The sequence below is a fragment of the Mustela nigripes genome, chromosome 2 (assembly GCF_022355385.1).
Source record: "Mustela nigripes isolate SB6536 chromosome 2, MUSNIG.SB6536, whole genome shotgun sequence".
Classification (NCBI taxonomy): domain Eukaryota; kingdom Metazoa; phylum Chordata; class Mammalia; order Carnivora; family Mustelidae; genus Mustela; species Mustela nigripes.
In genome coordinates this window covers 2,009,224-2,035,252 of record NC_081558.1, presented here as the reverse complement: position 1 = coordinate 2,035,252, position 26,029 = coordinate 2,009,224, and the positions used below count along the sequence as shown (strand labels likewise).

The following is a 26,029-nucleotide window of genomic DNA, read 5'->3' as shown; positions in this document are numbered from 1 at the left end:
GTATATCCCATTTACAACTGCAACAAAAACCATAAGATACTGAGGAATAAATCTAACCAAAGAGGTAAAAGATCTGTACTCTGAAAACTATAAAACAGTGATGAAAGAAAATGAGGATGACATAAAGAAATGGAACATGGATTAGAAGAAGAAACATTACTAAAATGTCTATACTACCCAAAGCAATCTACACATTTAATGCAATTCCTATCAAAATATCACCAGCATTTTTACCATTTTTCACAGAGCTAGAACAAATACTGCTAAAATCTGTATGGAACCACAAAAGACCCCAAACAGCCAAAGCAATCCTGAAAAGGAAAGGAAAAGCTGGAGGCATCGTAATTCCAGACTTTAAGCTGTATTACAAAGCAGTAGTCATCACAACAGTATGACAGTGGCACAAAAATAGACACACAGATCAATGGAACAGAACAGAAAATCCAGAAATGAACCCACAGCTATCTCGTTAACTAATCATCAACAAAGCAAGAAAGAATATCCAATGGAGAAAAAACAGCCTCTTCAAAAAATGCTGTTGGAAAAACCGGACAGCAACATGCAGAAGAATGAATCTGGACCACTTTCGTATACCACACACAAAAATAAAGTCAAAATGGATGAAAAACCTAAATGTGAGACAGGACACCATCAAAATCCTAGAGAAGAACACAGCCAGCAACCTCTCTGACCTCAGCCGCAACTACTTTTTTCTAGATATGTCTCCTGAGGCAAGGGAAACACAAGCAAAAATAAACTATTGAAAGTTCATTAAGATAAAATGCTTCTGCACAGCAAAGGAAACAATCAATAAAACTAACAGGCAACCTCTGGAATGGGAGAAGATACCTGCAAATGATTTAACTGATGAAGAAAAGATGAGTATCCCAAGTATATAAAGAACTTACCAAACTCAACACCCAGAAAATAAATAATCCAGTTTAAAAAAATGGGCAGAAGACATGAATAGAAATTTTTCCAAAGGAGACATACAGATAGATGCCTAACAGACATACGAAGACATGCTCAGCATCACTCATCAGGAAATGCAAATCCAAAGGATAATGAGATGTCACCTTCCATCTGTCAGAATGGGTGAAATTAGCACAGGAAACAAGTGTTGGCGGCGATTTGGAGAAGCGGGGCACACTCTTATACTGTTGGTGGGAATGCAAGCTGCTGCAGCCACTCTGGAAAACAATATGTAGGTTCCTTAAAAAACTAAAAATAGAACTACCCTATGACCTAGCAATTGCACTAGATATTTACCCAAAGGATACAAAAATACAGATTTGAAGGGATACATGCACTCCAATGTTCACAGCAGCATTATCAACAATATCCAAATTATGGAAAGGACATAAATATCCATCAACGGATGAATGGATAAAAAAGCTGTGACACACACACACACACACACACACACAATGGAATATTGCTTAGGAATAAAAAAGAATGAAATCTTGCCATTTGCAACAACATGGATGGAGCTAGAGTATTATGCTAAGCAAAATAAGTCAGTCGAAGAAAAACCAATACCGTATGATTTCACTCATGTGGAATTAAAGAAAGAAAGAAACAAACAGGTGAACATGGGGTGGGGGGAAGAGCAACAAACCAGGAAGCAGACTCTTAAGTGCAGAGAATAAACTGATGGTTACCAGAGACAGGGGGAGGGTGGGGGTGGGGGAAACAGATGATGGGTATTAAGTAGGACACTTGTGATGAGCCCTGGGTATTGTAAGTGATGAATCACTAAATTATACACTTGAAACTAATATTACACTGTATGTTAACAGGAATTTTAATTAAAAAAAACTGATTGCAATTTTTTCCAGAAGGAAAGTTGAATCCACATGAAAAAGTAAAGAAAATTGGCAAAGATAATGACATAAATGTGTATTTTTCTGCTTCATTTTCTTAACTGATTCCAAAGGCAATGATGTAAAATAGTGTTAAAATGCATGTTGGGTATATAAAACTTAGGACATAAAATATTTGTAAACTAATTCCTAATAACAGCATGAAGGAGGTGGGTAGGAATAAAACTGTAATGGAAGAGGGATGGAAGTGATTCGAGATGATAAAGCATTAATTAAAGCATGCATTGTTGGCTTTGCAACATTAATTTGTGATATACAGGGAAATAATGCCTTATAAAGGGGGGGAATAAAACTACATTGGAGCACAATTTATGTACTGCATTGGGATTAAGCAATCATAAATCTGAAGCTAATTGATTAGGGGTATTTTGTAACCCTAAAGCAACCAATTTAAAGATCTTTTAAAAAAAATACTTAAAAATGGGGCATCTGGGTGGCTCAGTGGGTTAAAGCCTCTGCCTTTGGCTCAGGTCATGGTCTCAGGGTCCTGGGATCGAGCCCCACATCGGGCTCTCTGCTCAGCAGGGAGCCTGCTTCCTCCTCTCTCTCTGCCTGCCTCTCTACCTACTTGTGACCTCTGTCAAATGAATAAATCAAATCTTAAAAAAATACTTAAAAATGTAATTAAACAAATTGAAATGCTTTACTGGAAAATATTAATGCAAAACAAAGTAGTAGAGGAATATAGGAACAAAGGCACGAGACAGGGACACCTGGGTGGCTCAATCCGTTAAGCGTCTGCCTTCGGCTCAGGTCAAAATCCCAGGGTCCTGGGTTCAAGTCCTGCAGGAAGCCTGCTTCTCCCTCTGCCTGCTGCTCACCCTGCTTGTGTTCTCTCTCTGCCTCTCTCTGACAAATAAATAAAATCCTTAAGGGCGCCTGGGTGGCTCAGTGGGTTAAGCGTCTGCCTTCGGCATGGGTCATGATCTCAGGGTCCTGGGATTGAGCCCCACATTGGCCCCACATTGAGCCTGCCTGCCTCTGCCTGCCTCTCTGCATACTTGTGATCTCTCCCTCTCTGTGTCAAATAAATAAACAAAATCTTTTTAAAAATAAACAAAATAAAACAAAGGCACAAGATAGCCACAATGATGCTAACAGTGTGAATGGATCACACAACCCAACAAAAGGCAGAGGTGGTCAGAGTGTATCACGACACATGACCTAACTAAATTCTCTCTCTACTGGTGATACTCTGCTTTGCACCTGAAGTAACCTGCCACCTGGCCCCTCAAGCATGCCGTATACCACTTCCAGGACTGGGGATGATAAATTCTACTTCAGTTCTCATGCAGACTTTTGCAGAACCAGGACTCTTCAGAAACCCTAGGGCTCCCCGTAACAAATGCGAATTAACAGTATCACAGCTGGCACCACAGACAGAATGGATTGGGTCATGCTTCTAATCACCCATGGGGAATGCCAAATGGCATTATCACCTTCCTCAGCCAATGGGGACAGTAAATGCAGCAGGGTGTCAGCTGCAGCAGGGAACAGAGGGCCTTCACTGATAGTTAGAAATATGCTCAATCCTGGGGTCATTAGTCTACTGGCCCCACTCTGAAGTAGTCTACCTGCCAGGTTAAAACTGGGTGGCAATGAATGAACTTCAACTGACTATGGAATTTTAGATTTGTAGATTCTCACCACTTATTCTCCCATTCCCAACGTTACAGAGATGACAGATGACATCCCAGAGGCTCAAGGCCCCTGTTTTGCTGTCCTAGATTTACCCAACATATTTTATTCCTGAAGAGGTTCAGGTCAAATCTCCCCAAAACATGTTACTTTGGCATGTGGACTATTTTGAAAGGAAGGCAGTTGAGATCCTGCAGGTTCAAGAGAAACTTTTGTCCCTCCCGTAACTACCTAGGAAAATCCAAGTTGGGGGTCTTTCCCGGAATAAGAGTTATTACCAGAGATAAATTTTATCTGATTGACCCATCTGTATGGCAGGGCAAATGTCTGATTAACAAACATCTGTTCTTCTTCTGGGCCTGTGAACTGCCCTCCTCCCTTTGAAGCCCCAGGTCGCTATCCCATTCCTATGCTCAGGATGGTGTAGATACCTCATTTTCCCTGTCTCTGAACTTCTCTTGTATGCTGGGTTCCAATGTTACAAAATTAAGTTTGATTTCCTCTTATTAATTGATCTCATGTCAATGTAATTCTAAGACTGGCCAGAAGAACCTTTAAGAGTACAGAAAAAATTTTCCTCCCCAGCACCTTTGGTGAGCCCACCAGGGGGCCTCACCAGCTAGACACGGCTCTCACCCCAAAGCTGTTGCAGTAGGAAGAGCCTGGGATGTCCGACAAGAGTTGGCAAAAAGTAGGAATTACATCAGAGTCTTGTATGTCCATCTGCACAGTCCTGTGGAAGCAGTGGTGAGAGGCCGCCCCTTCTTTTTTCTTCTCTAAATTTAGATTAGCAGGAGAAAATATTAGTGAAATTGGTTCCCTGAGTTTAGCAACTCTAGTGGTCCTTTTTCTCTCAGAGACGGTCAGACTTTGTTATGTTGTTTGTCGTAAGAAAGGAAACCATACGGCAGAACACAGCATCCAAGCCTGCTGTTCGAGCCAGTTTCACAGACCAGTGAGTTCATAGTACCCCCCAGACCAGTATCTTTTTAGACAAACGTGGTTTTCGTTAACATGCACATGAAGTAAAGGCTGTTGCTAAGGAACAGGTGGAAGCCAAATCCACAAAATTATTGGGCACAAGCAGGAAAGTGTTCACGTGGCTCTGAAAAGACCCAAGGCTTCGCTAAAGCTGTTAATGTGCACATAAGAACTCATCTTGTTCTGTATCCTGAGAACATAGCTTTGTGACCTGTAACAACATGCACTCTGGTCCCCACCATCTGGAAGGTGCACTTCCTGGGGTACACCTTGGGGTCCAGTTGAACAGGCTGGGGTTCCAAACCACACTTTTTATTTGGCAATGCCAACTCTCAGGGGAAAATGTCACAAAATGTCCCAGTCCATCATGGATCTTTGTCATTTCATTCTTCATCACTCTGTGGGTGAGCACCTGCCCAGCATCACAGCTTAGGGGGTTTGTGACTGGAGGTGTCTCATGTTCTCATAGGAAATCGGACTGCACCATCTTTTTTATTTTTTTTAAATCCATTTGACAGATAGAGATCACAAGTAGGCAGAGAGGCAGGCAGAGAGAGAGGAGGAAGCAGGCTCCCCATTGAGCAGAGAGCCCGATGCGGGGCTCAATCCCAGGACCCTGGGATCATGACCTGAGCCAAAGGCAGAGGCTTTAACCCACTGAGCTACCCAGGCGCCCCTCGGACTACACCATCCTTACTGCCTAAGCAATGAAGGTCTCTGCTTTCTTAGACTATCTCTGGGAGTGACCTTTCTGGATCTTAGGAGCACTGCATATCTCATAGTCTCTTGTGTGAGTCCTCTTTGGTCCCCAGAAAGGCTTAATGGTCTGAATTGCTATTGATGATCCTACACATCAATGGCCAGATGATGGATCCTTTGAATTAGCTATATCTGAGAGAAGAATAAAAAAAATTTAGAATTGTCATCCTAAACAATTTATTTATCGGCACCTGTGGAGAGTCCTAGCACAAAGAAATGTAACGACTAGCCTTAGGGACTCCCTTAACAAGTTGAAAGAACAGAGATTAGAACAAAAATTAATCTCAATGTAAATTCCCCTTCTCAAAATCCGGCCCCATCTGCCTGTTTTAGGTTCCCTTCATTCACCAGCCTAGGGTATGCAGGTGCTCATGTAAATGCTGGAAGTCAAAAGTGCTTGGACAGACAGGGGTTGCCAGCTTCTGGTCTTCCAGTGTAATGTTCTTTGTGGAACTATCCTAGGTCCCCAGCCAAAGAATCCTTGTCCCTTGGACAGCAGATCTCTTCAGCAGATTATACCAAATTTAGAGAGTTAGAAAGATGAGTGGCTATTCACAACCCCCCCTCCCCATCACAGAGAAAACAGATGACCAGAATTTCTCCTAGGCTTTCCCACAAATGGCCAGCTGAAGGATGATGTTTAGGGACAGGTAGGAGAGGAAAATGAAAGTCCTTATGACCCCTCCTTTCCAATTCCATACCCTCTGGTTACTGATCCTTTCTCTCCCAGGGACTGCTCTTGCTTTCTTGCTTGGCTTACTGTCTGCCTGACTGGGACACGGATGCTGTCAGTTCTTCCTTATAGCTATCTTTGGAGTGACTCTCTGTCTTGGGAAGGTAATATTCTTTGCATCCTCCTTGGGAGGGGGGCCAGGTTATTCAATACTACCAGTAGTGTTCACTGCTTCTCTTGGCTGAAAATTGACAAGATACTCAAAAGAATTTGTTTTTAAGTAGCTCTTAAGTCAAAAGTTTGGCCACGTTGGAAGCTGCCATTTGAGCCTGAGAGGAAGGTAGGGTTTCTCTCCTAAGCTAAAGTAAAACCAGGTACCCAAGGGGAAGAACTGAACTGAGGATAATGCAGCTAGTATAGTATACCTATGGTATCATTTAAGCTGCAAAGCAATCTTTAAAACCTTTTCACAACTAGAAAATGGCCCCAGAATTGTTCAGAAACAAGTAAAAGACCTTCAACCTGTCCTTTTGACCAATCTCAAAACCTGCCCTCTTTATCTCAAAAGGCTTGTAGAGTATTGTCCTGAGAAACCAAAGTCCTTGGAGAAACCTGAGTACTTGCTCTGTGCCTCTGTCATGTAGACTTCCCACCCACATATTCTCTAGGATCCAAGGGCCAGTCCCTTAAATACAAACTTCAGGGAGATGTTTCTCATCACAGAAAAGGAGAGAGAGAAAGAGAGAGGAATTAGAAATTGGGAGAAATGAAACCTCTTCTCCACTAATCTTGGGTACTGTAAGTCTCTGTCTGCATCTGTTCCTATATGCCTCTATATGTGCTGTGCGGTATTTTTCTACTTCTGGATGGTATTGCCAAAATTAACTTGTGGAAGAGCTCTGTGAGACCAAGCCAGAGAAGTTAAGTATCTTACTTAGGCCACACAGCTTTTTATTATTTTATTTTATTTTTTAAAGATATTTATTTACTTTTGAGAGAGAGAGACACACACAGGTTGGGGGACGGAAAGAAAGAGAAGCAGACTCCCCAGTGAGCAGGGAGCCCGATGTGGGGCTCAATCCCAGGACCCTGGGATCATCACCTGAGCTGAAGGCAGATGCTTAACAGACTGAGCCACCGAGGTACCCCCAGACTGAATCTTTTCAATATGAAAAGCTAAGTTTTGCTAATAACCATATAACCTTTGGGTTTGCCTTTTTTTTTTTTAAGATTTTATTTAATTTTTTGACAGACAGAGATCACAAGCAGGCAGAGAGGCAGGCAGAGAGAGGGGAAGCAGGCTCCCTACTGAGCAGAGAGCCCGATGTGGGGCTCGATCCCAGGACCCTGGGATCATGACCTGAGCTGAAAGCAGTGGCTTTAACCCACTGAGCCACCCAGGCACCCCTGGGTTTGCCCTTTTAGTCTTTTATTGTTACGTTGTTTCATAACCAAAGTGCTTTTTCACAGTGGCCCTATTTGACCAAGTGCTTTAAAATCCTTTTGATGTTTCTGACAAACTTCCCCAATCAAATTCTAAATGAAGCTTTTTGATCTAGAAGAAAACTAGGGACTTCCCTTGAAAGATCCCTAGAATATTCCAGAGGATTTGTTATGTTAAACTAATTAGGCTTGCTGGAGACATTAAATCACACAGGAAACTGTCAAGTAAGGAATACTAAGCCTTCTTTAGGCTGTATTTGTGTGGATACATCAATGTTGTAGAAAGCATACGAAACTCCTAGAAATCTGGTATGTCCTGGTATGTTATCACTTGCAATTCTAGTTACTTAAGTGTTTAGTGTTACAGAAATAACCAAATCTCTGTGTCCGCTACATTAGAGTGAATTCTAATGTGGTCAGATCCGTGGCCATTTTTGAGTCTTTTGTCATTGACAGCTATCGTTTTGCTCTGATTTTGCAACAGCACTGCATTTTCAAGGAGATTCATGGAGAGGACTTTTGACAAGACAGGTTTCTGATAACCTTAGGATCACAGAACTGAGCCGTGTGAGCATTACTGGGACTAGCGGGAAAGCCAGATTCAAACAGAACAAGAATGACGTGGGGCTGAAGGATGGAGAAGGATAATGAGAGTTTTTATGCCCTTGTTTGAAACATTACTGTTTGATGTTGGCTATTCCAGATAGAAACCTTCTCTTAAGCTAAAATACACGTCTGCCAACAAATACTCTCACCAACTAGACCCCAAGACCTGACACCTCCACTGCCCACCAGCTTGAACTTGCTAGCTTCCTTACGTTCTTTTTGGCGTATTTCTTCACTCAGACAAATGTAACCCAAAACTACTGCTCAAGTGGTAGTGACTGCCCTGTGAAGACCTCCCGTGGGCCCAGACCAGTCTGAGCTAGACCACTCACACGGGCACAGATGGATCAGAGAGTGACCTCTACAGTGCCCAAGAATTACCTTCACCTCGTTAGAATATTAAAATCTCCACCCGAGGAGGAGCACCAGCCTCATTTACATAACACACAATGTACGTATAGGCATGTGGCCTTAGGAGGCAAACACACCCTGCCTGCTTCTACATATGATTTTCCTATTGAAATATCCACCCTAAGGGCGCCTGGGTGGCTCAGTCGGGTTAGCATCTGCCTTCAGCTCAGGTCATGATCCCAGGCTCCTGGGACTGAGCCCCACATTGGGCTCCCTGCTCAGCGGAAAGCCTGCTTCTCCCTCTGCCTGTATGCCTCCCACTCACCCCTTTGTGTGCTCTCTCTCAAATAAATAAACAAAATATTTTTAAAAAATCCACCTGTGGAGCACTTGGGTGGCTCAGTGGGTTAAAGTCTCTGCCTTTGGCTCAGGTCATGATCCCAGGGTCCTGGGATCGAGCCCCACATCAGGCTCTCTGCTCCGTGGAGAGCCTGCTTCCCCCTCTCCTTGTCTCTGCCTCTCTGCCTACTTGTGATCTCTGTCAAATAAATTAATAAAATCTTAAAAAAAAAAAATCCACCCTAACCCCAAACAAAAGGAACTCATCCAGCCTTGCTCAGGGAGTCACAGATTCGGAAATCATTCCCTGTGATTTCCTTATTTGCCGCGAATAGTTTCCTTTGTGCAGAAATTACCTGCTGCACTTTCTACGAGTGAGTCACCAACAAACAAAATCATGTTGCAAATTGGGTGACCGAGATGAGACTGTTGTCCTTCTCAGGTTCTGCTCTCGAGGTCCCTGCTTTCACATCAGTTTAATTACAATACAGAAAAAAATTGTTTTTCTCCCCATCTGATCCCCCAGAACTTGGAAACTTAATGAGTATAGTTGGCCTTAAACAATGTAGGGATTAGGAGCACCAACCCTCTGCATGGTTAAAAATCAATATATATCTTTGACTCCCTTAAAACTTAACTACTACTAGCCTACTGTGGGCCAAAAGCCTGACCAATAACAAATAATCGATTAACATATATTAAGTTTTATATGTATTATATACTATATTCTTATGGTCAACTATGTTCAAGAAAATATATATATATATTTAAGATTTTATTTATTCAACAGACAGTGAGAGATCACAAGTAGGTAGAGAGGCAGGCAGAGAGAAAGGGGGAAGCAGGCTCCCTGCTGAGCAGAGACCCAATACGGGTCTTGATCCCAGGACCCTGGGATCATGACCTGAGCCGAAGGCAGAGGCTTAACACATTGAGACACCCAGGCACCCCAAGAAAATATTTTTAATAAAATCATAAGAAAAAATTTAAAGTATCATTTATCTATTTCTTAAAATATCCATATATGTGGACCCAAGCAGTTCTAACTTGTGTTGTTTGAAGGGACAACTCTATTTGCATTTTCATGACAATATATTTGCGTAATTCAGTAAGCATCTGCTCTCCTTGTAACAGGGCACAGCTGGAAACATTTGTTATACTGTTGAGGCTGGAATGGAAGGTCAGATTGGAGAGAGACCCGCATATGTTCGGATGTGACCAGACCAGTCCACTAAGACTGGTTTTATGGAGTCAGTGGAATCACTTGGAAATGGCAGCCCGAGACCTCGCTCTCAGGGTTCCCAGATTCCTTTCCAGGTCCCCTCCCGGCAGGAGCAGAAACAGGATATTTTGGAGACCTCAAGAAGAGAGGAATTCACCAGAATTTATATGTATTGCAGGCAAAGTGTGATGGAAACTGCTTGGTATGGCTTCTTAGCTTTGAGCACCTTTTAAAATTTTCAGTGTGAGACTCCTTAAGAAAAGATCAACAAAGCAGATTTAAAGGAGTCTATATGGTCCATCACTAAGCTTGCTCCACTTATGTAAATAATCAGGCTAAGTTTATTGAAACTAGACTTGGTTTATAAGTTAGTCCTGTTGTAGTTATGTGACAGCAATGCACCTTTGTGGATATTAGATTCTAGTTCTAAGTAATTGTTTTTGACCATTTGTTATTTACAAGAAACAAACTGAATTTGTTGACCTGAATTTTTCAGCTTTCTTCAAAAGAAAGCGTGCAAAAATAAAATCTACTGACTTAGAGATGCATACACTGATACCTGCCCAGACAGAGGAGGCCTGTCTTTGGAGTCATTTCAAGGGGGATGTCTGCGTGAGGGCTTCCACAGGTCCTGGCTTACATGTCCTTTAGAATATTTAGGTCGCTGTGCAATCACCTATGCATTTTATATACAAACACTATATTTTACAATTAAAGGCAATGAAATCAGTTATGACATTACAATGCCACAATAAAGGAAAAATGTCAAAATATCTGAACAGATAAAGGAAGATGTATCCTATTCAACATGAATCCAAATAGAAACTCTTAGCAAGGGGTGCCTGGGTGGCTCAGTCAGTTAAGCCTCTGTCTTCAGCTCAGGTCATGATCTCAGGGTCCTGGGATTGAGTCCCGTATCGGGCTCTCTGCTGAGCAGGGAGCCTGCTTCCCTCTCTCTCTCTCTGCCTGCCTCTCTGCCTACTTGTGATCTCTGTCTGTCAAATAAATAAATAAATAAATAAATCTTTAAAAAAGAAAGAAAGAAAAACCCTTAGCAACTTAAAAACAGGCAGCAATGTGCAAATCCTCATGAGGGAAACATCAGAAAGGAATGTTCACTATAGAACACACAAAGAGGGATGCCTGGGCGGCTCAGTCAGTTAAGCCTCTGCCTTTGGCTCAGGTCATGATCCCAGGGTCCTGGGATCGAGTCCTGCATCAGGCTCCTTGCTGGGCGGGGAGCTGCTTCTCCCTCTGCCTCTGCTGCTCCCCCGTTTGTGCTCTCTCTCTCTCTCTCTGACAAATAAATAAATAAAGACATAAATAAAATCTTTAAAGAAATAAAAGTACACGCGAAGAGAACAGAATGCAAACTTTTCCCAATTAATTTTGGTGAAAAGGAGTCCCATGACCTCCCTCCTAGGCGACAGCCCATCCACAGCCACCAGAGGGAAAAAATCAGAATTATAAACAAAAACGTTGCCTATATTCAGAGCTAAAAGTATTATGCAAGAGTCATAAGGAACTAGAAGATGAGCAGAAAATCAGATTTTTGTTAAGTTTCCAGAATACAAGCACAATACGAAAATAAATCTCATCCACTTGAATCGTGAGCAACAGCAATTTAAAAGAAACTTTGGACAATGGGGGGAGGCGAGGACGGCACCGAGGCAGGAGGACACTAGGCTCACCTCATCCCAGGAACACAACTAGATACCTATTAGGTCATCCTGAATACCCCAGAAATCGACCTGAAGACTACCAAAACAAACTCCCCAACTGAAGGTAGAAAAGAGGCCAGGCCGGACAAGGCAGGAAGTGCGGAGCCATGGCTGGGAGAGATCACGGCTGCTACGGTGGGGAGGGAACCTCTGTCACCAAGCACAAGAGACAGACGAGCCCCAAGAGGAATGCACAGGGAACATGAGTCCCCATAACAATTAGGTTGGAAAGTGAGTGGCTCCAAATTTCGTGAGTTCTTGCAACCAGTGGGGCTAAAGCTTGGAGTTTAGGGACGCCTGGCTCTGCGTCTGCCTCCAGCTCAGGTCATGATCCCAGTGTCCTGGATCATGTCCTGAATCGGGCTCCCTGCTCAGTGGGGAGTCTGCTTCTCTCGCTCCCTCTGCCTCTCCCCCTACTTATACACACACTCTCTCTCTCTGACAAATAAATAAAATCTTAAAAAAATAAAACTTGGAGTTTTAAAGGTCAGCATGCTTGGCTCTGCGAGAGCGCGGAAGACATTGGTGCCGACCTTGGAGGAAAGACAGACTACAGACCTGCAGCCCGGAAAGGCATCTGAAGAGCACGTGGGAAACACAGCAGGAGGTTCCGTGCTCATCCAGGAGCACATCCCAGGGGGCCTGGGTGGCTCAGTGGGTTAAGCCGCTGCCTTTGGCTCAGGTCATGCTCTCAGGGTCCTGGGATCAAGCCCCGCATTAGGCTCCCTGCTCAGCGGGAAGCCTGCTTCCCACCCCACTCTGCCCACCTCTCTGCCTATTTGTGATCTGTCTGTCAAATAAATAAATAAAATCTTAAAAAGAAAAAATAGGAGCACGTCCCAGAGAGGTAACATGCACCGAGAGACACCTCCGAGAACAAAGGAACTAGCTGGCATCACTTCCCTCTGCTGCCCCTCTGCATAAGCACAGGGCCACCTGCGGGAACCAGCACAGGGCTGACATGTGCTACCTCACTTCCTTACACCAAGTCTCATACACTGTGCCCTGGTGGAACCACCATTCCGTCATGCTTCCCCCAGGCGCGGTGCAGCAGGACTCCCTGCCCCAGAAGTCCGCCCAAACCCCAGCTCACACCTCATCTACGAGCTTGAGTTTTGTGGAGCCTTGGTTCCAGCAGCCGTGGTGACAAGGCTCATTTCACAAGCAGACCAGAGCACCCCTACTTGAAACATACACATTCAGGCCAGGGACCAAACACTGCCCATGGCGGTCAAACAGGGCCTCTCCAGATGACTGTCCTGAAGGAGAAAGCAGCCAGGACAAAACAGCAGTGCACACTCTTCGGAGACTGGAGACAGGACCTCCTTTTCACAGAGCCACTTCCCTCAAAAACAGCCCATACAGCTGACTTTCCTAACACAGAGAAACAGGCACAGAGACTTAGACAAAAATGAAACACAGGAATTTGTCCCAAACGAAAGGACAGGACAAGACCACGGCCAGAGATCTAAGCAAAACAGACATAAGCAACACGCCTGACGGAGCAAGTAGAAGGACTCGCCGTAGGGACAGTCACGGACTTGAGAGAAGAGTGAAGCGCATCGGCGAGAACGTCAACATGGAAATCAGGACCTTACAGCGGGTAACGGGCTCCACCAGCAAAACAAGAAACAGGCCTGGCGGAGTGCATGGCACACGGGATGCAGCAGACGAACGGATTAGTGACCGGACGACAGAGTAACAGAAAGCAACCAGACTGAACAGAAGAGAATTATGAAAAATGAGAACAGACTTCAGGAACCCATCCGACATGACAACATTCCTACTACAGGGGTCCCAGAAGAAGAGAGAAAGGGGAGCAGAGACCACATGTGACACAATACCCGGAAGGTCTGTAATCTGAGGAAGGAAACAGGCAGACCCAGGACGCACAGGGAACTCCCCACAAAATCAACGAAAGCAAGTCCACACCAAGGCACACTGTAATTAAAGCAACAAAATACAGTTATTAAGAAAAAATATTAAGAACAGCAAGACAGGGCACCAGGGTGGCTCAGTGGGTTAAGCTGCTGCCTTCGGCTAAGGTCATGATCTCAGGGTCCTGGGATCGAGTCCTGCATCGGGCTCTCTGCTCGGCGGGGAGCCTGCTTCCTCCTCTCTCTCTGCCTGCCTCTCTGCCTACTTGTGATCTCTGTCTGTCAAATAAAAAAATAAAATCTTTAAAAAAAAAAAAAAAAGAACAGCAAGGCAAACGAAGACCGTCACATACAAAGGAAAGGCATGACATAGTCAGAGTGCTGAGTTGCCAAAACCTGCAGCCGCGACTACTCCATCCAGCGAGGCTATCATTCAGAAGAGAAGAAGAAATAACGTTTCCCAGACAAACTAAAGGTGTTCATGAACACTAAACCAGTCCTGGAAGGAATATTAAAAGGGACTTTTTGAGAGAAAAGGACAGAGCAAAAATGACAATATGTAGGTGGGAAACAAAAGCAGTAAAAACGAGTATTTCTGCAAAACGTCAGAACTCACAAAATAAAAGGCTGTAAAATATGGGACCATATACCTAAAATGTGGGGAGGAGAGGTGTTGGGCTTTGCCAGGAAACCCTGAGGTGGTGAATGAAAAGATCAGTCCAGACACCTTAGCTGGAGAAAGGAGAGGGCATGGGAACCACACAGTCTAGTGGCAAAAGGTCCCCAAGCCAATGCTGTCTCCATCTTTATCATGAATGTCATCAAAACAAGGGAATAAGAGAAACAAGAACGTGAAGCTATAATAATCAGGACAGTGGCACAGGGAGGATCGTGTGAACAGAATGAGCTATGCTCGGGACGGGTGTGCAGATAGGGAGCGCGCGGACGTAAATGTTTCTCCTAAGTCAAGCATTTAGTCCCTGGATGAGTGCACCAAGCCGCCATGAGGACCTGGCTGTTTTCAGCCCAGAAGCCTTGAAGGGGCCCAGTTTTGTGGACACCCCCTTGCTTTTCAGCTAGTCTCACCCAGGGAGGCATGTGTTTATTAAGTCTTATCTAGCCGGGCATTATGAACTTCCAGAGAGTGGAGTAAAGAATGGGTCCAAACTCAAACTATGAGGAAGACATTACATACAAACCTAACGGAAGCCGCAAATCAAAACCTACTAATAAATGTGCGAAGAATAAAAAGAAAGAAATCCAAGTATGTCACTGAAGAAAACCGGCAAGCCATGAAAGAAGGGATCGGAAAAGTCTTCAGAAACTACTACAAAACACGTCATAAAATGGCCGTAAATACGCATCCCTCCAAAATTCCTTTGTGGGACGCCTGGGTGGCTCAGTCGGTTCACCCTCTGCCTTCAGCTCAGGTCACGATCCCACCAGGGTCCTCAGATCAAGTCCTGCATCGTGCTCCCCGTTCAGTGGGAAGCCTGCTTCTCCCTCTCCCTCTGAGGTTCCCCCTGCTTGTACTCTCTCTCTCTCTCTCTCTCTCTCTGTGTCAAATAAATAAATAAAATCTTAAAAAAATAATAATGTGAGGAAAACACAAGCATTCACAAATACATGGAAATTAAGCAACACATCTTTTGGGAAAAAAAAAAAAAGAACATTCCATCCTTAACAGCAGAATATACATTGATTCTTTATTTTTTTAATTTTTTAAAAGGTTTTATTTATTTGACAGAGAAGGACACAGCAAGAGAGGGAACAGAAGCAGGGGGAGTGGGAGGGAGAAGCAGACTCCCTGTGGAGCAGGGAGCCCAATGCAGGGCTCGAACCCAGGACACTGGAATCATGACCTGAACTGAAGGCTGAGGCTTAACAACTGAGCCCCCCAAGCACCCTTGTTTCTTAAAAAACAAACAAACAAACAAACAAATGAAAAGAAAAGAAAAGAAAAATATTTTATTTATTTATTTGAAACAGAGAATGAGAGAGAGAGAGAGAAAGCATGGGGGGGGGGGCAGGTCAGAGGGAGAAGTAGACTCCCCCACTGAGCAGGGAGCGTGATGCGGGCTCAAACCCAGGATGCTGGAATCATGCCCTGAACCGAAGGCTGAGGCTTAATGCCTGAGCTACTCAGGCGCCTCTGTCTCTTAAAAAAAAAAAAAAAAAAAAAAAAAAAAAAAAGATTTTATTTATTTATTTGAAAGAAAGAGAATGAGAGAGAGATCATGAGAAGAGAGAGGGTCAGAGAGAGAAGCAGACTCCCCGCTGAGCAGGAAGCCTGATGCAGGACTTGATCCTGGGACTCTAGGATCACGACCTGAGCCAAAGACTGTCGCTTAACTAACTAAGCCACCCAGGTGCCCCTACACATTATTCCTAAGTACACATGTAACATTCTCCAGAACGGATCACATATTAGCCCCCAAAACAAGCCTCAACAAATTCAAGAAGACTGATACCATATCATGCATCCTTTCTGACCGCGGTGCTATTAGTCAGCTACAAGAAGAAACCTGGAAATACCACAAATATATGGAGGTTAAATAACTCAACAGTAAACAATGAATGGGTTAAGCAGGAAATAAAAGAAGAAATAAAGCACATGGAAACAAATGAAAATAAAAACCACAAAGTTTCAAAACTTCTGGAACAGAGCAAAAGTGATTCTAAGAGGGATGTCCATACCAATACAGGCCTACCTCAAGAAGCAAGAAAGACCTCAGAGAAAAACAATCAAACTTTACAAATAAAGGACCTGGAAAAAGAATGACAAACAAAACCTAAAACCAGCAGAAGGAAAATTAAAGCAGAATTAATTAGAGCAGTAGGGAAAATTAAAGCAGAAATTACTGACATATAAGCTTAAAAAACAATAGAACACATTAATGAAACCAGGAGCTAGTCCTTTGAAAAAAATCAATAAAACTGATAGGCCTGTAGCCAAATCCATGGGGGAAAAAACAAACAAACAAACAAACAAACAAACCAAAACCAAACCCAAATAAATAAAATCACAAATGAGAGAGAAGAAATGACAAACACCACAAAAATACAATTATAAGAGAATATTGTGAAAAATTACATGCCAACAAATTGGACAACCTAGAAGAAATGGATAAATTCCTAGAAACATATAAACAATCAAAACTGAGGGGCGCCTGGGTGGCTCAGTGGGTTAAGCTGCTGCCTTCAGCTCAGGTCATGATCTCAGGGTCCTGGGATCGAGCCACGCATCAGGCTCTCTGCTCAGCAGGGAGCCTGCTTCCTCCTCTCTCTCTGCTGCCTCTCTGCCTGCTTATGATCTGTGTCTGTCAAATAAATAAATAGAATCTTAAAAAAAACAAAAACAAAAACAAAAAACAACCAAAACTGAAACAGGAAGAAATAGAAAACTTGAACAGACCCATAACCAGCAAAGAAACTACATCAGTAATAAAAAATCTCCCAATAAACAAAAGCCCAGGACCAGATGGCTTCACAGGCAAAATCTACCCAACATTTAAAGAAGAAGTACTACCTACTCTTCTCAAACTATTCCAAAAAATAGAAGAGGAAGGAAAACTTCACCCTATGAGGCCAGCATTAACCTGGCACTAAAATCAAATAACGACACCACAAAAAAGGAGAACTACAGGCCAGTATCTCTGATGAACATAGATGTAAAAATTCTCAACAAAATACTAGCAAACTGGGGTGCCTGGGTGGCTCAGTGGGTTAAGCCGCTGCCTTCGGCTCAGGTCATGATCCCAGAGTCCTGGGATCGAGCCCCGCTAAATATTAAAAAAAAAAAAAAAATACTAGCAAACAGAATCCAACAAAACACTTTAAAAAATCATTCACCATGGGCGCCTGGGTTGTCCAGTCATTCAGCAGCTGCCTCCGGCTCAGGTCATGATCCCAGGGTCCTGGGACTGAGGCCCACATTGGGCTCCCTGATCGGCGGGAAGCCTGCTTCTCCCTCTGCTGCCCCCCCGCCCTGCTTGTGTTCCCCTCTCTCTGTGTCTCTCTGTCAAGTAAGTAAATAAAATCTTTTCAAAATATTATTCACCACGATCAAGTAGGATTTATTCCAGGGTTGTAAGGGTAGTTAAACACTCACAAATCAATCAAGATGATGTATCACATTAATAAGAGAAAGAACAAGAACTGTATGGTCATCTCAACAGATAGGGAAAAAGCATTTACCAAAGTACAACAATTCATGATAAAAATCCTCAACAAAGTGGGTTTAGAGAGAAGATACCTCAACATAATAAAGGTCATATATGAAAAAACCCACAGGGATGGCTGGGTGGCTCAGTCAGCAGGGCATCTACCTATGACTCTGAGAGTGATCTCAGGGTCCTGGGACCAAGCTCCCCCATCTGGCTCCCTGCTCAGCAGGGAGTTTGCTTCTCCCTCTCCCTCTGCCCCTGCTCACACTCTCACACACGCTTTCAAATGAATAAATAAATAAAATCTTTAAAAAAAAAAAACCCAACCCACAGATAATATCATTCTCAATGGGGAAGAAGTAAGAGCTTTTTCTCAAAGATCAGGAACATGACAAGAATGTCCACTCTCACTTTTCTTCAACATAGTACCTGATGTCCTAGCCACAGTGGTCAGACAACAGAAAGAAATATGAGGCATCCATCATTAAGGAAGAAGTAAAACTTTCACTGTCTGCAGAAGGCATGATCTTCTACACAATAAACCTAAAAGACTCCTCCAAAAAAACTGCTAGAACTGATAAGCAATTTCAGTGAAGTGGCAGGAGACGAAATCAATGTAAAGAAATCTGCTGCATTCCCATATAGCAAAAACGAATTCACACTTGCAACAAAATAGTAAGATATGTACAATCCGTAAGAATAACCCTAACCAAAGAGGTAGAAGGCCTGCACTCTGAGAACTGTAAAATACCGAGGAAAGACATTGAAAACAATGCAAAGAAACGGAAAGACATTCCCTGCTATGCACTGGAAGAACAAATATTGTTACAGCATCTATCCTGCCCAGAGCAATCTACACACTTAATGCAATCCCTATCAAAATACCAAGGGCATTTTTCACAGAGCTAGAAACAACAACCCTAAAATTTCAGTGGAACCACAAAGGACTCCCAATAGCCAAAGCAATGCTAAAAAGAGGCAAAGCTAGAGGTCTCACAATTCTGGACTTGACGTTGTGTTACAAGACTGAAGTAATCAAAACGGTGTGGTACACACACACAGACAAATAGATCAAAGAACAGAATGGAAACTCCAGAAATGAAACCATAATTAGATAGTGAGTTCATCTTCGACAAAGCAGGAAAGAATATCCAGTGGGAAAAGGATGGTCTCTTGAAGAAATGGTGTTGGGAAAACTGGACAGCCAATGTGTAAGAAAGAAACTGGTCCACTTTCTCATACCACACACAAACATAAATTCAAAACTGATTAAAGACCTGAATGTGAGACCTGAAGCCATAAAAATCCTAGAGAAGAGGACAGGCAAGAATTTCTGACACCAGCTACAGCAACTTTTTTCTAGGGATGTCTCTGGAGGCAAGGGAAATAATAGCAAAAATAAACTATTGGGACTACATCCAAATAAAAGCTTTGGCACAGCAATGGAAACAATCCAACAAAACTAATGGCAACCTACAGAATGGGAGAATGTATTTGCAAATGACACATCCAGTAAAAGGTTAGTATCCAAAGCATATAAGGGAGTTATAAAACTCAACATCCAAAAAACAATCCAACTAAAAAAAATGGGCAGGGTGCTGGGTGGCTCAGTCAGTAAAGCCCCCAACTACTGATTTTGGCTCAGATCACGGTCCCAGGGTCACTGAGATTGAGCTCCGCATCCCCTTCAAGCTGGGCATGGTGCCTGCTTAAGATTCTTTCTCCCTCTCCCCACCCCCGCTCACACACACTCTCAATAATTAAAAATGGACAGAAGACACGAACAATTCCTGCAAAGACGATCTACAGATGGCCAAGAGACACGTGGAAAGAGGCTCAACATCCCTCATCATCATGGAAATATAAATCAAAACACCTGTCAGAATATAAATCACCTGTCAGAATGGCGAAAGTCAGTAACACAGGAAACAACAGGTGTTGGCGAGGATGAGGAGGAAGGGGAACCCTCGTGCACTGTTGCTGGGAGTGCAAGCTCATGCAGCTACTCCAGAAACAGCATGGAGTTTTCTCAAAAAGTTAAAAATAGAGCTACCCTATGACCCAGCAGTCGCACTACTAGGTATCTACCCCAAAATACAAAAACACTAATTCAAAGGGATATATGCACTCTGATTGTCTACTGCAGCATTATTTTCAATAGCCAAGATACAGAAAAAGTTCAAGTGTCCATCAACTGATGAGTAGATAAAGATGTGGCATATTTATACAATGGAATATTACTCACCCATGAAAAAGAATGAAACCTTGCCATTTGCAACAATATGGATGGAGCTAGAAAATATTACACTAACTGAAATAAGTCAGAGGAAGGCAAATACCGTATGACCTCAGTTGTGTCAAATTTAAGAAACAAAACAAAACAGAGGGGTGCCTGGGTGGCTCAGTGGGTTAAGCCTCTGCCTTTGGCTCACTCAGGTCATGATCCCAGGGTCCAGAGATCGAGCCCCACATCGGGCTCTCTGCTCAGCAGGGAGCCTGCTTCCTCCTCTCTCTCTGCCTGCCTCTCTGCCTACTTGTGATCTGTCAAATAAATAAATAAAATCTTTTAAAAAAATGAAAAATTTTAGAGTCTAACCTAGAAAATATGTAACTAATTTTAATGACAATTTTTCAATTTATTACACATTTTTAAAATCCTCAAGCATGTCTGTGAGGTAAGAGAAAATATACATATTGATCTCTGCCCCAGGTTCTTAGCAGAGCTCCTGAAATCCTTATAAATTTTGGAGTCATAAGAGCAACCAGGAGCATCTTTTATGCTTATGAGGTGTCTGGGTGGCTCGTGAATGGGCGCTGGTCGCCAGAAAGACCAAGCCATGCCCCAAGCTGGGAGTTCTCAGCCCACACCACACTCCTCCTGTCTCAGGAGAGGGTCTAGGCTCACAGTTAACCATGGACTATGCCTGGGTGAGGACACTTCTAAAATCCCAGCAGGATGGGGTGCAGAAGCTTCTGTGCTCAGGACCCTCCCCTACGTGTACCTCTTCATCTGGCTGTTCACCTGTTCCGCGTATCGTATTCCTCCATAAACTGGTAACTGCTAAGTGTTTGGTCCCTAGGTTCTGTGAGCAGCTCCAGCAACTTAATCCAAGGAGGGGGTCATGGGAAGCTCTGACCTGTAGCCAAGTGGGACAGCTGTGGGGGACCTGAGGCTCTAGGAGACTGAACCCCAGCTTCTGGGGTCTGATGCTGCCAGAATTGAGTTGGACTGTAGGACGCCAGGCTCCAGCTGCAGACTGGGGAAACAGCTGCATAGCCAATGACCAGAAGTGTCAGAACTGAAGTTTTCTGTGTCAAAATGGAACAATGTAGGAGAACCAGAGAGGCTTTCCAGATACAGTGTCTGGTAAAAACAGAAAAGGATCCTAAAGAAAACGTTCTAACATGCTCCTGGATGACAGGAGAGTGGAAAGGCAGAAATGGAAGAGTGGCGTGTGTTCTCTGGAAGAAAACCGTCCGCCGAGCATCAACCCAGACTTTTCATGACGTTCCACGAATTCCCAAACCAGGCCGGACTTTGGTTTTGAACGTATGAAAAACTATGTCAAAAAACTGAAATTGAAGGCAAGTGTCTATGAGTAGCCAAGTTTTCTACGAACAAGGGGTAAGAGACTTTCCCTAAAACACATCACGTTGTGAGTAACAACGGAATGCCACAGATATGCAAGAGCAGAGAGAGGGACCAGTGGGCAAGAAGCCACTGAGCCAGGTTTGCCTGCTGAGGGCCCAAGGCTCCAACCCAGCAAGCTCCGGCCAGTCCCCCGCAGGCACCGCCCAGCCCTGGCAGGCTCCTCCCAGTCCCTGCAGGCACCGCCCACTCCAGGAAGGCTCCGCCCAGTCCTCCCAAGACACTGCCCACTCCTGGCCTCTGCCCCAGCAAGCACTGCCCAGTCTTGGCGGGCTCTGCCCAATGGTGGAAATGTTGGACACCTTCCCACAGGAGGTGGTGCCAAAGGTTATCTATGGGGGATGATCAATGTCTTTCATACCAACTTCATGCAGAAAAAACAATTTAATGCAGATTTTATAAGCAGAACACTTGCAGAAGGAGGTAATACAAATGTACTAGGACTTGCTATTACCAAGTTTTCTAATATAAAGGGAAAAGGAATAAGTTACAATCGAAAGCACTGTCAATCACGATTCTCTTAAAATTCAGAGGAGTCCATTCAGCAGCACCGAACAGAGTGCAAAGGAAAACCGCCCTCCAGGAGAAAATGCCTGCACTGCCTAAAAATGACAAAGGACTCGTGTCCAGAGTACGTAAAGAACCCATAAATCAATACACACACTAGAGGTGGGAACATGGCAGGAGACTCTTCCACACAAGCATGCTCAGCCTCAATTACAGGAATTCAGAATTAGACGTGCATCCTAAGGGGGAGACTCTGGCTCACACATTAGATGGACAAAAATACCTCCGGCATTTCGAGGTGCCAACAGCACACAGGATTAAACTGCATACAGGCCCGCATCATTTCCTAGGAAACTAAATTAGCCATAATCTACAACCCACAAATCTTCTCTCCAGTGTAGAAACACTGAGTTGCATTTTGCACTTGGAAACAAAAGTAGAATGAAGTAGCAGTGACCAGTCAAGAACCGCGCAGGAGACACCCCGAGGCCCGTGTAAGACAGGAAGGCGGAGTGAACTCTGGGACCCACGCAGCAGACGCCTACGCGAGCGACACAGACCAGGGCTGCGGAGCCACACGGCAGCCGCCACGGTAATGACCACACGGGCCCCGTTCCCTTGAGCAATTTCAACAGAGCCAAAATCAAGCCATCCACGCTCGGTGAGGGAAACGGCGCGAGAGCTGCGAAGGAAAAGCAGCAGAACAGCAGTCCCGGGGGCAGCACCCTGGGAGCTGCTCACACCAGATGGTGAAAATCTTACCCTGCAAACGCGGCACAGAAGTCTGCAGGGCTCGCCAGCACTGGCGTCACCCGGCAGGAAGGTGCGGAACCCCCTGCATCTTCCCCCCAAGCCTGATGAACAGGGACACTTCCTGGACTGAGACACTTTCCCCCCGAGGGGACATTCTCTGGATAAGCCCCAGAATAACACGAGAATCCGCAGGAAAAGGAAGACGTGACCCTCTGGCCGCCCGCCCCGCTCCAGGGGAAGCAAGGAGGCAGAAAGCATTCAGGTTTTTTCCACCTGCTGCACCTAAGGCTGCCTGAGAGCGAGCTGTCCACGCCGAGCTGGACGGGGACAGTGCGGCCACGGGGCTCGGTGACAGGCAGGCTCTCCCTGAGCTCGGAGCTCCTGGGCAAACGTCCTGGAGGTGAAAGGCATGCCCTCCCCCACTCTGGGGGGTGTGGGAAACGGCGGCTGCAAAAAGGGCCCCTGCCCCCTTCCACCAAGCCAGGACTCACGGGAAGTCCCCCTTGTCCATCCGCCCCACGGCCGGCCACAGACACCCCCCAAATCCACACTCTGGGCCACACCCACGATTCGCTCAGCGGCCGGTCCCCACGGACCCGAGGTCACAAAGTGCTCGCTGTTCCAGGGCTGCTCTGGCTTCTCTCCTTCCTCCGGACCCTGACCGTGGGCTGCCGCCTGCCTGAGCCACGGACAGCCCCTCCCGTGGACAGGCTGGCCTCAGGGAGCCCCAGGTCGGCACCACGCCTGGCCATGCCTGCGCTTCCTTACTCCTCTCTAGAAAAGAAACCGCCTCCTACACAGCTCCTGAGACGCTAGTCTGGCGGGTCGTCTGCTCACAGCGGGGGTCGCACTGAGGTAGCCCCGCCCCCAGCCTTCGCCCTCCCCCCATTCTTCTCAATACACGTCTCTCCTCCCTAAATTCGAATGTTTCATCCGACACCGGTGTGACCAGCTGCCCAGCACTGTCCCTTTCCCGCCCACACTTGACCCAGGCTACTGTCCTCCCCACAGGCCCTGGGCTGCAGGGGGGCACTGGAGCATGCACAGAGCTGGTGAAAAAGGCCCTGGGCCCCTGAGCCACGAGGCCTTCCTTCGGCGTGGGGCCGATCCTGACCCTGGGCTTTCCTGCTCAGCCACAGGACACAGAAAAGTACAGCTCTGGCAGTGGGTCCCTGGAGACTCTGGAGGATGTGTGACATCGGACCCTGTCTCCGCTGGAACTTCTCTGCAACCAAGTGCCTCAGCCAAGCCCGTATTTGAGTTCACCTCCCAGGTCCACCATGGGTCCCCCGACCCTGATTCCCAGGTTTACGGCCCCGTGGGGAGTGGTCCCCGCCTCCCTCCAGCAGGCAGGGACTCAGGTGCTCACGGGATTCCCAGCACGCTGGGATGGGGCAGGAGGTCGGAACCCCACCCCGACGCCAGACAGGCACTTGGATGGGACGCCGGGACCCACACAGGACGCCGGGACCCCACCCCGCGGGATGGGACCCCTGGGCCCACTCGCGGGGATGCGACAGGACACCGGAAAGCACAACACGGCCCACCGCGGGTTATCGGGTGGGACCACAGGGCTCTCACGAGGAGGGGGGAAAGGACGCCGGGACCCCCACCCCTGACCCAGGATAGAGACTCGGTTCGGGCCCGCAGGACAACGACGAGGAGAGGGGACAGGACGCTGGGACCCCCATCTCTGACCCAGGATAGAGACTCGGGTCGGGCCCGCGGGACAACGACGAGGAGGGGGGACAGGACGCTGGGACCCCCACCCCTGACCCAGGATAGAGACTCGGGTCGGGCCCGCAGGACGACGACGAGGACGGGGGACAGGACGCCGGAAGCCCACCCCGCGGCCGAGGGCGGAGACTCCGGACGGGACCCCAAGGGCCTGGAGACCGAGACCCACCGCCGGATGCAGCCCCTCCCCGTGTCGCCCGGGCCCGCGACTCACCATCTCGGGGCTCCGCTCCGTGCTCTCCAGGACTCCTCCACGCGGCAGTGCAGCCGGGTCAAGTGGGCGCTGCGCGCTCGGCACACCTCGGCCGGCTCCGGGCAGCTGAGCACCAGCCCGCGGCGCACGCAGACAAGCGTCCGAGAGGGCGGGGTCCCGCCCCCCAGACCCGATTGGACAGTTTCCGGAGGCCGGGCCTTTCACCGCGATACATGCCCCCGCGCTCCGATTGGGCGTTGATCCATATCCTGCAAAGTGACTGGATAGGAATACAGCGAGCGTCCCGCGGCCCTGATTGGACATTGCTCCGAACTCCGCGAGCTCGCACCGTGATCGGACAGCCTGCGGCTCCTCCCGTTCTGATTGGTCGTAGTCTAGGCACCGTCCCCCCATGGCCCCTAATTGGGCAGAAGTCCGAGGCCCCGCCTCCCGGATGCAGAGTGAGGCTTGCGGTGTGCGGGCGTCCCACCTGCCTGCCCCGAGGTTGACTCCCCGCGCAGGGCAACCCCGGCCGGCTGACCCGCCTGAGACCTCCTCCCGCACCGGGAGTCCAACTCCGTTTCCCCGCGCAGCCTCCCTTGTGCGGCGCCCCCATCGGGATTCGACAGAACAGAACCGTCCGTGGTCGGCACCGGTATGAGGGGACGTGCACCTGTCCTCGGTATTCAAGCACAACCCCGGAGCCAGTGACGTCACCGTGGGAAGGCGAGGCCTTCCTGGGTTGGGGCCTGACCTGCGACCCCGCGAGGCCCCGCCCTCCACTCTCTCAGGGATCCCGCGGCCCAAGCCTGCAGGGTCGCAGCTGGGACACGTTGGAAGACGGGTGTGCGCGTCGTACCCTGCCAGGAAGGCCAGGGCAGGTCCAGTCTGCAGCCGGTCCCTGCGAACGTGGACTGTAGGGCGCTGTCGCCTTTGTTAGGTCGGGACGTGGTACGGCGGGGACAGATCCCGGACACCGCGGCGCACCGAGCTGCGGACTCCTGATTTCGGCGTAGGTCACGATCTCAGGGTCAGGTGGCCTCCGGATCCTGCTCGTCCCTGTCCCGCCCCCTCGGCCACTCCCCGCCCTCACTGCTCTCGCTCGCTCTCAGATAAATCAAATCTTGAAGAAAAAAAAAAAAAAAGGAAAGGAAAAAAGGCATGAGTTTATGGTCTGGGAATTGTGTCTTCCTTTTTCAAACAAACTTGAGGACAGAACAGCCAGGAAACGAGGCCTCGTGGCGGCCGCCGAGCAACTTTTTTCTACAGATTAGACTCCTCTGTATCTTCAGGAAACGGACTCTCACCCCGGTGTCCTGTACTTCTGCGATGCCCTCGCAGCGCGTCACGTGACCCTCCGTCCCCTTTTGTGGGTGACAATTCTAGGTCTGTGTCCCTGCTGCACTCTGTTCGTCCGTCCGCGCCGGCGGGCCTGGAGCGGTAACCCACGTCCGCGGGTGTTGAACAGCTTCTCACCTCGCGTTCATGCACACGTGTCTGCTTCCATTTAGGTAGGTCGGGGATACTTGGG

General features: G+C 46.8%; 1 protein-coding gene across 1 annotated transcript in view; it reads right to left on the bottom strand.

The window, feature by feature from the left end:
• ZNF556 (zinc finger protein 556) overlaps window positions 1-24,912 on the bottom strand; it is a 31,284-nt gene extending 6,372 nt beyond the window's left edge. Inside the window, exon 1 of the mRNA XM_059387623.1 lies at window positions 24,520-24,912. Coding sequence (XP_059243606.1) covers window positions 24,520-24,912 — 393 coding nt within the window. The remainder of the gene's footprint in view (window positions 1-24,519) is intronic.
• Window positions 24,913-26,029: the final 1,117 nt, after the last annotated feature.